The sequence below is a fragment of the Notolabrus celidotus genome, chromosome 16, assembly GCF_009762535.1.
Source record: "Notolabrus celidotus isolate fNotCel1 chromosome 16, fNotCel1.pri, whole genome shotgun sequence".
In the NCBI taxonomy this organism is placed as follows: domain Eukaryota; kingdom Metazoa; phylum Chordata; class Actinopteri; order Labriformes; family Labridae; genus Notolabrus; species Notolabrus celidotus.
Genome location: NC_048287.1, coordinates 31,233,642 through 31,245,826, shown reverse-complemented (window position 1 = coordinate 31,245,826; position 12,185 = coordinate 31,233,642). Strand labels below are relative to the sequence as shown.

General features: G+C 43.6%; 1 protein-coding gene across 1 annotated transcript in view; it reads left to right on the top strand.

Moving 5' to 3' along the window:
• Window positions 1-4,480: 4,480 nt before the first annotated feature.
• LOC117828348 (protein MTSS 1-like) overlaps window positions 4,481-12,185 on the top strand; it is a 34,944-nt gene continuing 27,239 nt past the window's right edge. Inside the window, exons 1-2 of the mRNA XM_034705387.1 lie at window positions 4,481-4,556; window positions 7,137-7,221. Of these exons, the coding sequence (XP_034561278.1) occupies window positions 4,481-4,556; window positions 7,137-7,221 (161 nt within the window). The remainder of the gene's footprint in view (window positions 4,557-7,136; window positions 7,222-12,185) is intronic.

Here is a 12,185-nt window from a genome sequence, read left to right as displayed (position 1 = left end):
GAGAATCTAAAGCTTTCAGTCGAGCGTAGAGGAACCCTGGGAACAATAAGTCCTTCTTCTCTGGGACTCGGTTCCTGTTCGTGCACGGTGTCCCGGTCTTCAGGACTTCCTCTGAGCTCCGAGCGAGGCGTGTTTGTGTGTCTCACATGCAGATGAGCGGCTGTGCAGCCTGGAGGCCGTTCAGTCTGCAGCTGCAGCTGGATCAGAGAGGACCGGCTGCAGGTCAGACAGAGACGCTGCTCTGTCCCTGTGAATTGGGTCAGCGGGGGTCTCAATGCCAGTCATTACACACACACACACACTCACACACACACAGCATGAGAAGTCCAAAGTCGGGTCAATCAGCTGGATTGACCAGGAACTAATTGACTGACCGTGACCCTGCAGGAACTGGACTCGCCTGCTGATGAAACAACAACCCTATTTTACTGTGAGCTCACATCCTGCTCGTCGTGATGCAGAGAGGGAGATCTCCATCCTCTCCTCCTCCTGCGCCGCTCTGGGATAAGACGAGTAGACGAGTGCAGCTTCTTATCGGTCACAGGCGTGTCGAGGCGGCTCTGTGGCAGGCCGCGGGAGGGAAACGATCATCACATTACACTTTCCTCAGCAGATCACGCTCCCTTTGTTCTGCTTGGAGTGGATTCACAGACGCACACGCTGACAAGTCGTCTTTAAGTGCAGCTCTATGATCTGACAGCTTTAGAGACGTCTTCATGTCACAGAGGAACTTCTGAATGAATCCAAAAGTTTTATCAGTCGTGCTGCTCTGTGTCCAGCGCTTATTTTAAACCACTTCACTCGTGTTTCATTGAGGGGGATCAAAAAGAAGTCATGCTTTTATTTAGCGCTTGTTGGCTGCATTTAAGAGTGCAGAATTTGAAGTTTTTATGCAATGATTGAAAGCAAAAACTAAGCTTTTTAAAAGCAGCTTAAAATATTTACATCAACGTCTATTTCTGCTGGAGTAAATGTGAGTTGAAACACTTGACATCAGTCAAAGAAAAGGGATCCTGCAGACACATTTATTCTCTTAATTTTGAGGAAACAAGATTGTGAAAACAGAACTTGGGGCGAAATTTAAAGTCATGCATGTCTGGAAATGATCTCTTCCTTGGGACGTACAGAAGTCCGATGAGAGAGCATATTTTTAACATCCTGAGTCTATTTTGTGTCTTGAAGTCGCAGGGAAACGTTTCACTCATAGATGCATCCAAAATCAAGCTTCTTTGGATCCTGCTCCCGCAAGGTCTTTGAGGTCTACTGGTCAGCAGCTTCTTGTGGTCCCTAAGACCAGGCTGAAAACCAGGGGTGGCTGTGCCTTCTTGGCAGTGGCTCCTTTTGCTTTTTTTTTGTGTTTTATTATGATTCTTTTATTTTATTTTATTCTATTTTACTCTGTGACAGCGTTTTATGTTCTGTGTGTCTTTAATTATATCTTTTCATGGGACAACACTGAAGAAATGACACTTTGATACAATGTAAAGTAGTCAGTGTACAGCTTGTTTAACAGTGTACATTTACTGTCCCCTCAAAATAACTCAACACAGCCATTAATGTCTAAAAGTGAGTACACCCCTCAGTGAAAATGTCCAAATTGGGCCCATTATTTTCCAGCACTGCCTTAACCCTCTTGGGCATGGAGTTCACCAGAGCTTCACAGGTTCCCACTGGAGTCCTCTTCCACTCCTCCATGACGACATCACGGAGCTGGTGGATGTTAGAGACCTTGCGCTCTTCCTCCACCTTCCGTTTGAGGAGGCCCCACAGATGCTCAATAAGGGTTTAGGTCTGGAGACATGCTTGGCCACTCCATCACCTTCACCCTCAGCTTCTTTAGCAAGGCAGTGGCCGTCTTGGAGGTGTGTTTGGGGTCGTTATCATGTTGGAGTACTGCCCTGCGGCCTAGTTTCTGAAGGGAGGGGATCATACTCTGCTTCAGTATGTCACAGTACATGTTGGCATTCATGGTTCCCTCTATGAACTGTAGCTCCCCAGTGCCGGCAGGACTCATGCAGCCCCAGACCATGACACTCCCACCACCATGCTTGACTGTAGGCAACACACACTTGTCTTTGTACTCCTCACCTGGGCGCCCCCACACACACTTGACACCATCTGAACCAAATAAGTTTATCTTGGTCTCATCAGACCACAAGACATGGTTCCAGTAATCCATGCCCTTAGTCTGCTCTTGTGTATCAGCTTTAGAAGAAATGTGAGGGGTGTACTCACTTTTGTGAGATACTGCATTTTACCTCAGTGGGCAGCACTTTGCTAAACCTGATTGTTTTATTTTAAATGTGCTATATAAAGAAAGTGGATTGGATTGGATCTCTGATTTCAAACCTTTAACATAATTCTGCAGAAAAACCTTCAAGACGTTCGTACAGATGTTTGTTTTCAGAGATTAGGCGTAAAGTTATTGATCTGCTGAGTAAGGGACGCACCTCTGCAGCTGCTGGATCAAATGTAAGATGCAACACTTCATACCAGCGTCAGTGACCTCTAGAGAATAAGAAGGATCCTGCGGAGGTTTTTATTCTCTCTGTTACAGCTGTGGTGACAGTGTGGGGTGGAGAGGCCGGGGGAAACCGGCTTTATGGAAAAACTGGGGCCAAAATGATAAAACATGCATGTCTGGAGGAATCGTTTCCTACTGAGGAGTCACGATGAAGACGCATGGTGTAGAAACAGAGCCAGGGAGCAGCTCTGGAGCATTTAGACTCCAAGAAACATTCGAAATCAAGCTTCTTTTGGAAGTCTGCTTCAAACTCGTGTCATGTTTCTGCAGAACAATCTTCCATTAAAGGAGAAGAGCTGATACATTCACAGTATATTTATCGCGCTGATACAGAAGAATAACAGCTTGGTGCTCCGAGGTGGAGGGGAAGAGGTGAGAAGAGGAGGTAACACCTCGTCTGGAGGTGAGAAGAGGTGAGGAAGAGGAGGAGGAGCGGCAGTGTTACACACGGTGGAAGGAGAGAAGAGGATGAAGTGTGAAGAGGGAGGAGAGAGAGAGAGAGAGAGAGAGAGAGAGAGAGAGAGAGAGAGGGTGTGAAGGAGGAGCAGAGGGAAGAGAAGTTAAAGTGTTAAAGGTGACATATTCCGCTTTTTTCATCAACATATATTGGTCTAAGAGGTCCCCAAAACATGTCTTTAAAGTTTATTGCTCATAAAAACACTTTGAAATCAGATTCTGGTCTGCCTGTAAACCCCTCTTTTTCAGCCCTGCTCAGAACAGGCTGTTTTCTGTGTCTGTGCCTTTAAATGAGAATGAGCTCTCTGACCACGCCCCCTCAGGAAGTGGATGTGCCCTCGGCTCTCCAGCACGTTGATCTAATGTTTACATGTTGGCTGAATATACACGGCTGCTCACAGACCCGCGTTACTTCAACCCTCTGAATCTGATCCAGAATCTGATCCTGACGGAGAGGCGCCTGTAGCAGGACCTTTCTGAACCATTGGTCACAGATTTAGTGTTTCTTGTTGTTTTATTTGTCAGCATGTCGACGTGTGTCTTGGTACACAGCTACCAACATGTAGCTATGTGGCTATGCTAACTAGCGCTAGCACTTTTCCATGATAAACTAAAAATCATCCACTAGATCTTCAAATCTGCAGACGTGGGGAGTCAAACCGACCTTTGTGTTTATTAAGACAGCCTACAACTAGCATGCCTCCCTCCTAAGCTCCTTGTTAGCACACATGTGTGCAGGGAATGAAAAACAGAGGAGGGGTTGAGTTGTATTTTATACATTCTATGGGCTGAACAAGCTCCGAGCTCTGACTTCCTGTTACAGACCGGATGGCGTTGTGACGTATGAAAAACACTGCAAACTGAAACGGCTGGTTTCAGCACACATTTACAGAAAGGTGGAGAAATCAGAACAGGGGCAGAATGGATTCTTGTACTTTTCAGGGGGTTTGTAGACAGGGACACATATTTCAGGTAGAGAACCATTAAAAAGTCCATTATGCATGATATGTCACCTTTAAAGGACGGGTTCATGACGGATGACGAGTGTCAGGATCACAGCGTTTATTTTTAATATATATTTTTATATCTTTCAGAAGAGAAACTTTACTTTACATTGATTTGAAATGATCGTGTCCTCAAAGTGAAGTCAGTTTCCTCGTCCTGCAAACTTTAAACTTTCCGTTCTCTCGATGCTGCAAAACATGTAAAATCTCAGCAGCTGGATCTGACTCCTTCATCAAGTTGTCTCAGAATAATCCATCACAGTCACACGCGTGTTATTATCATATTAAATCACTTTTAAATTACAGTCATAAAGAGAGAGAGAGGGAGACGGTCTGCAGAGGCCGGAGAGACCAGAGGAGAGAGAGAAGGAGGGATGGGGTGAGGAGAGGAGGAGATGAGAGGAGCAGAGGAGAGACTGAGGTGTCAGTGGTGCATTGCAGTACCCCACCCTACACACACACACACACACACACACACTAACACACTAAGACATGCATGTATACCGGGCCTTTGACTTACACACTCCCCGAACACGACGACGACGAGGAGCCGTCGGAGGAGTGTGAAGAAAGTTTGGGTTCAAAGTTCATCCCTTCATCGTGGCGATCAACAAACACGCGGCGGGTGTGTCGGAGGTGTTGTTGGACCTCCAGGCTGACAGGCTGAGGTCTGCTGAACTCTCCCCCAGGAGGGAGTGCTCTGTGTGGGGGAAGAGAGAGAGGACGACCATCTGGCCCCTCTCGGGTGCCTGTGGAGCTTCTGCTGCAGCGACTCTGAAGCGGGCTCGTCTCCACCCTGCTGTAGTGTCCTTGAGCAAGGGACACATTCAGAGTCTGTGACAGTTATGGAGCTCGACCTCTGACCTCTGACCTCTGACTTTAATGCTGTAAACTCTGGTTTTGGTGGAAAGTTCTAGCCTTCAGCATGCCGGGTGTTTGAGCTGAGGACACGCTGTGAGTCTCTGCAGAGGTGGAATAGTTTCCTTTAAAGGTTTAACACCTTTCTACATATTCTTCTGTTGGAAGAATTTCCTCGCTAACAGCTGCTTCTGCATGACTGTTGTGCATAATATTCTGCATAAAACATGAGACAGAGAGGTGGACTTGGCCACGCCCCAAGTTATGTAAATGTAGCATCACTTTTAGTCTCAATATCAACAAAAATAATGAGTCATAAACAACTTCACCCCCTGTGGAGTGTGTATGCATAAGTAAGTGAGCAATTAAGACCAGAACTGTTTCTGTACCCGGCTGTAAACATGTTTAATTCTGCTGTAAAGATGGACGATTTAACATGAGTGTTAATGGGGATGCCTTGATTTTGGGGCCAGCCTCTAGTGGACACTTAAGGAACTGCAGTTTTTAAAAAACTTCGGCGTGGCTTCAACTACTACTATCCGTCTCCCCACTATCATCTCTCTCTCTCTCTTCATCTCCCTCTATCCCTCTCTCCAACACGGTCTCAGCAGATGTGTGTCTAACATGAGTCTGGTCCTGCTGGAGGTTTCTGCCTGTTAAAGGAAGTTTGACCTTACCGCTGCAGACACCCTCTCTACTTTTAAGAGTAGGCTTCAAACTTTCCTTTTTGATAAAGCTTATAGTTAGAGCTGGATCACGCTTAGAACAGCTCTTAGTTATGCTGCTAGAGGCTTAGACTGACACACTGGGATCCTCCTTGTCCCATTAGTTACTAACCATAGACCTTTCTGGAGTCCCTGAGCTCCCTTGTCCCGTAGGTTCCTCTGGATCTCTGCCGTAGATTCCTTTTTTGGGGTCTGTTATTCATCCTTTCTTTCTTTCTTTCTTTATTTCTTTCCTTTGTTTTTTTTCTTTCCTTCTTTCTTTCTTTTGCTCTTTCATTCTTTCCCTTTTCCTTTCATTCCATTCTTCTTTTTTCTTTCCATGTTTCTTCATCCTTTATGTCTCCTTTTCTCATCCCGTCCTTTCCTTCTGTCATTCTTTCACCATTTCTTCTCCTCTTTTTCTTTCTTCTGGTCTCCCTCTCTTCTCTCTTTTCTTAGACCTTCCTGGAGTCCCTGAGCTCCCTTGTCTCGTAGGTTCCTCTGGATCTCTGCTGCTGTGGACGTGCCCCAGACTCCAGCTGCTACAACTACTACTATCCGTCTCCCCACTATCATCTCTCTCTCTCTCTCTCTCTCTCTCTCTCTCTCTCTTCATCTCCCTCTATCCCTCTCTCCAACACGGTCTCAGCAGATGTGTGTCTAACATGAGTCTGGTCCTGCTGGAGGTTTCTGCCTGTTAAAGGAAGTTTGTCCTTGCCACTGTAACTTGCTAAATGCTGCAAAGTGCTCTGCTCATGGTGGATTAAGATGAGATCAGACTGAGTCCTGTCTGTAAGATAGGACTGGATCTGATCCGGTCTTGATGTTGAGTCTTTGTTGATAGTAGAACATAGAGTACGGTCTAGACCTGCTCTGTTTGGACAGAGTGTGAGGAGAACGTTTGTTGTGATTTGGCGCTTTATAAATAAAGATTGATATCTCTTTAAATGGTGAAGACACTCTTCTTCTGCACGTTTAATGAAGGCTGATGACGCCCGAGCATGCACAAAGTTACAAAACATTTGCTTGAAGGTCTTGAGTAAATTTACAGAGACTGTTCATGTGTTTACTTTTGTTCTTTCAGGGATTTCTCTCCTTCATTTTGCATTTTTTAATCTAACCTGCTGTGTTTGTTTTGATGGTGTGGTTACTTCTTTATCTGCAGAACTTGCACTACATGTGCAACAAAAGAGATGCATTTATAACTGCAGCTGCAGCTTTGAGATTGAAGTGATTCTCCTAGAGGTGATCTGAAGTGTCATGCATTCAGTTTGTGACCTTCAGACAGGAGACTGTGAAACTGTATTTGCAAAATGAAACGTGTGTCTGATATGAGCGACCTGTTTTGATCTTGATTAGGTTGTTTCAAAGCTTCTACGTTCTGCTGATTGTTGTTTTTTCTCTTTCGTTTTTCCCTCCTCTAAGTGAAAGGATATTCGTGCATTTCAAACCGAACAACAGGACCTGAAATGAGCTTTTATTTGTGCTGCTTCGTCCATATTTGTTCAGTTCTTCGTGTCTCAGTTTAACCATTTCACTGACAGATTGTCCTCTCTCTCTTTCTCTCTCTCTTTCTCTCTCTGTTTTCAGGAGGCACCAGAGACATCGGCTCAGCCCTCACCAGGATGTGCATGAGGCACCGCAGCATCGAGGCCAAGCTCCGCCAGTTCTCCATGTGAGTGGATCTGTGTGTGTGTGTGTGTCGAACAGGTGTAGCATCTCCTCCCCGCTCTCCATGGAAACCTGCTCCGCCTCCTCCTCCTCCTCCTCCTCCTCCTCCTCTTCCTCCTGCTTCAGCTCTCCATCCTCCATCACTCTTTAATCTGATTAACCACATCGTTACGGCTAAAAATAATCTGAGTCCATTTCATTTTTCATCAGATTAATTTCACTGAATCGTTCTCCGCTGATTGTTTTTTAAATCTCAGGATTTTAACCTGAACGTCCTCCTTTGTGCTCTCCGTCCTGCATCCTTTCATCCTCCTCGTCTGCCTTTTCAAAGAGCCTGAAAGCACCCCAATCCTTCTTCTTCTTCTTCTTCCTCCTCCTCCTCCTCTTCATCTTCATCTTCTCTCTCTCCTCCCTGCATGAGTCCATTAACTCTCCCAGTGAGGAGGGAGAGAGTCACTCGGGCTGAAACGAGGCGATGAGGCCTCCAGCTGAGTCAGTAAACAGAGATGCAGAGGAAATATGGGCGATGCAAAGAAGGCACACGCCGGAGTAACCTTGGCTATATGATGCATCAACACACACACACACACACACACACACACACACATCAGTTTCTTAAACACACAGAGAAACCTTCTGCACGGACATTTTCTTCTTCTGAGGTCTCAGGCTGAACAGAATGCATCATCCCTCCATTTTGGCGTTCCCTTCATCCTGATGCACGACGTCAATCTGTCGCTACATTAACGTCGCCTTTTATTTTGTTTACGTCCGTTTTAAAGCTTCCAGTTTGGCATCTAAGTCTTCAAGATTTTGTTTTTGGAGCCAGGAAGAATCAGAATCAGAATCAGAATCAGCTTTATTCGCCAAGTATGCTTGAACACACAAGGAATTTGACTTTAGTAAACTGTGCTCTCTTTGTACAAGGCAGAATAGGAATAAGAATAAGACCTACAATAAAAAATAAAATAAAAATATAATAACAATAACCTTAGCTATAAATACAAAGAAACAACAAATAGGCTTGACTAATATGTACAGGCTAAAATAATATGATAAAGTGCAGTGGTGAGTTGCAGAGGTAGTTTTTACATTATAAAAATATTTTTATTTTTTTATTTTTTATTTAACCAGATAAGTCCCATTGAGGTCAAGACCTCATTTTCAAGGGCGACCTGGCCAAGAGGTCAGCAGCACACGTCAGAATAAATGGCACAACTCAACAACATGGAACATATATGCAGACAGTATGTAGAAGCAAACAATAATAATTTAAAAAGTGCAACTTATTTTCAAGTAAAGTGCAGATTGTGAATGTAAAACAGCATTTTAAAAACACAGGCACTGTTCTGGGGTCTGTCTTTCATTTAAGATAGACTTAAGGCTGATTTATACTTCTGCGTCGAATCGACGGCGTAACCTACGCCGTAGGTCCGCGTAGCTCCCATACCTACGCAGAGGCCTACGCACGTAGCTGACGTGCACCTCCTCCAAATTGTAACTACGCGTAGAGCCGACGCGGACCGCAAGCTCTGTGATTGGTCCGCTCGACGGCTTTGTCTTTCCCGCATTCACAGCACTTCCGGGGTCCCGGACATCGGCCACACATCGGCCGTGTATTTCATCTCCTCCTCTCTATTCTTCATGTAATCATGTCTGTATGATAAACAGCAACATGTATCAGCTGTAGATTAACTTAACACGCTCTGAATCTCTGTGGAAAAGTAAACAGGGATCGTAGCGGGGCCGGAAGCAGGCGACCGGCTATCAGAGAGACGGCACTGCCCTCAGGCGTTTCGGCGGAGAATTGCTGCGCGACACGGACACACCGACGCACAAGTATGAGGGGCTCATGTCCGCGTCAGCCCCTGCTGCGTAGGGGAGACGCAGAAGTATAAATCAGCCTTTAAAGGTGTCCAGAGAGATGAGATCCGACAGATTCAAGTCCTTCTGGAGTTTATTCCAAGCAGTAGGAGCAGCAAAACTGAACGCTCTCTTACCGAACTCTGTCCGAACACGGGGAACACACATCCGCAAGGTGTCGCAGGAGCGCAAGGCATAGTGACTTCCTGATATCTGAAGATAAACACATAAATACATTGGGACCAAGCCAAGTAGACATTTGTAAATTAGATGAAGCCAATGTGTTTGCCTGCGCACACTCAGGGATGGCCAGTCGGATCTGACATAAAGCTCACAGTGGTGAGTGAGGCGTTTGCAACCCGTGACAAACCTCAGCGCGCAGTGATACACACTATTTAAAGACAACAAACATTTAGCCGAGGCTCCCAAGTACAAGACATCACCATAAACAATAAGAGGCAAGAATGTTGCAGACACTAAAAGTTTCCTCGCTCTGAGGGAGAAACAGGATTTATTCCTGTACAGGAAACCTAGTTTCATAGAAGTTAAATAATACAAAAAATAGAAATATGGAATTCTGCTTTTGGAGAATTGTTGCATTGTGTATTTACAGAGAGTATTTATCTGACAGGTATGACACTGTTATGGTTTAGTGTTCATCAGAGTGACAGCCTGGGGGAAGAAGCTGTTCTTATGGCGGGTTGTTTTGGCGCTCAGTGATCTGTAGCGCCTGCCGGAGGGGAGGAGTTTGAAGAATTTGTGTCCAGGGTGTGAGGGGTCAGCGGTGATGCTACCTGCGCGTTTCCTGGCCCGGGACCTGTACAAGTCCTGGATGGGGGGCAGGTCGACATGGACCATGGGTGCATCTCAAAGCTCTAAACTGCAGTCTCCTCGCTCCTCGCTCGAACCGGAAGTAGTTACTGACGCGCCATTTTAACTTGCGTCCCAAAGCTCTAAACGCTGCTGGAGGAGAGAGGAGAGAGGAGACTGATCCGAGGAGGGATAATCGAGGAAACACGAGAGCAGACTTTGCGGAAGTCTTTTCTCTGACAGACACGCCCCCTTATCGAATATCACTCACCGATTGGACGCTGCAGCGGCTCGGACTTAACCGAAACTTAACATCAGCTGAGTTTAATAACAGAGAAAAGAAGGACCTTAAAACAGTCATTAAGGGTGCCCTGAAACAGACCTTAAAACAGTCATTAAGGGTGCCCTGAAACAGACCTTAAAACAGTCATTAAGGGTGCCCTGAAACAGATCATAAACACATGTTGGTTTCTAAACAGTCTGTGTGTGATGAGCTGAGATTGAAAAGTGTTTGATATGAATTTTAAAAACAAAATACTGATCGCAAAATCATAAATTCAATATAACAGAGGATGGATTATGTTATATCTGATTGTTGTTGTCAGATTCACTGTCTAATGAAATAGAGTAATAGAGTCTAACATCATAGATAGAATATATATCAATGATCAGTTATTCCTCCTGTTAGTTTCCCTGTTTGTTCTGGTTTTCTTCATGAAGAGAAGTCTGACAGTAAAGTTTGTCTGTTAGTAAAAACACTTCTTATATTTCCTGTCAGGTTAATAAAGTTTCATATGAGGCTGATCATTAATGAACACAGGGTTTGAAAAGAGTTTCATGGTTTCTATTTTCCCTTAAAGTAATAAATAATTTAATAATGAGGCATTTTACTGATGAATGGATCCGTGATGCTTTAGGACAGAATAAACAGAGAGCTGATTCTCTTCATGTGCAGGTGTGTGTTAAACATGTAAACACAGAGACAGAGCTCTGTTACTGTTTATATTGATCAGAGTTATCACAGTGAACATGTGTGCAGACACAAACAGCTGTTAAAGCCGTCATCACAAACCGACGTCGCTTCACGTGACGCTCCGGAGGAGAGGACGTCTCATTTCTCTAAATACAAATCTCCTCTCTCCTCTGGTTTCATTTCCTCGCATCTCTGGTGGGCGGGACTAAGACGCGAGGAAGAGACGTGAGGAAGAGACGCGAGGATGGACGTTTAGAGCTTTGAGACGCACCCCATATTTGGACGACAAAAAAAAACTTTTTATCCTGAACAAGCTGGCTTATTCGCAACCTCTGCCCCCCTGCTGGTCATCAGGGAGAATGCAGGTTCTCATAATGGCTTCACAGATTATATGAAGAGTTCCACCCACTTATAATTTTTTAAAAAATGTTTCAAAAAACAAATTTTTTCTATTACTAGCTTTAGGTATTATCAATCAATTGAAGTTGGTGGCTTTTACTAAGTTAAAATGGCATTACTAATTAGCGGCATCTTAAAAATGTAACTTTATTAAAAATGTATATTAAAAGGAAATATGTTTTTTGAAAATGTATAAAAACTGAGGTCTGTTTCTGCAAATGAACTCTTCGTATCTTTTCAAAAATACCCAAAAAATCAGCGAGTCAGTGGATGAGATTAGGCTGTGACATAAATTTAAATATCTCAAATGTTCGACTCATACTTGTATGTTAGCATCAACATATGTATTTTGCTAACGTGTCTTAGCTTGGAATTTACGGAGTGTATTCGAAGTCATTATGGATCAGACTTTGTTTGTAAATCACTTTTAATTCCACGATATTGTAACACAAAGTGCTGTGCATAGAAATAAGAATTGTAGTAATAAAGTAGAATAAATTAAAAATACAAAAAAACACTGAAGGTAAAAAAAAAGTTGGAAATTATCCTCACCAAATTGAAATAAGTTAATAAGATATAGAATAATAAAAGATGAAATACAGCAAAGTAAAGAAATCTATATGAGGAGTTAATTTGCAAAAACACATATCTCCGTTTTTATACATTTTAAATTTTTTTTTAAGATTTTTAATAAAGTTACATTTTTAAGATACCTCTGATTAGGAATGTCATTTTGACTTAGTCAAAGCCACCAACTTCAATTGATTGATAATACCTAAAGCTAGTAATAGAAAAAAAAATCAATTTTAATTATTTTTAAAAGTTGTTTTTGCAAATTAACTCTTCATATATTCAAATCTTGAGAGGTAATTTATAAAAACAAAAAAATAGAAGTAGAATAAATTAAACATACAATAAAACAC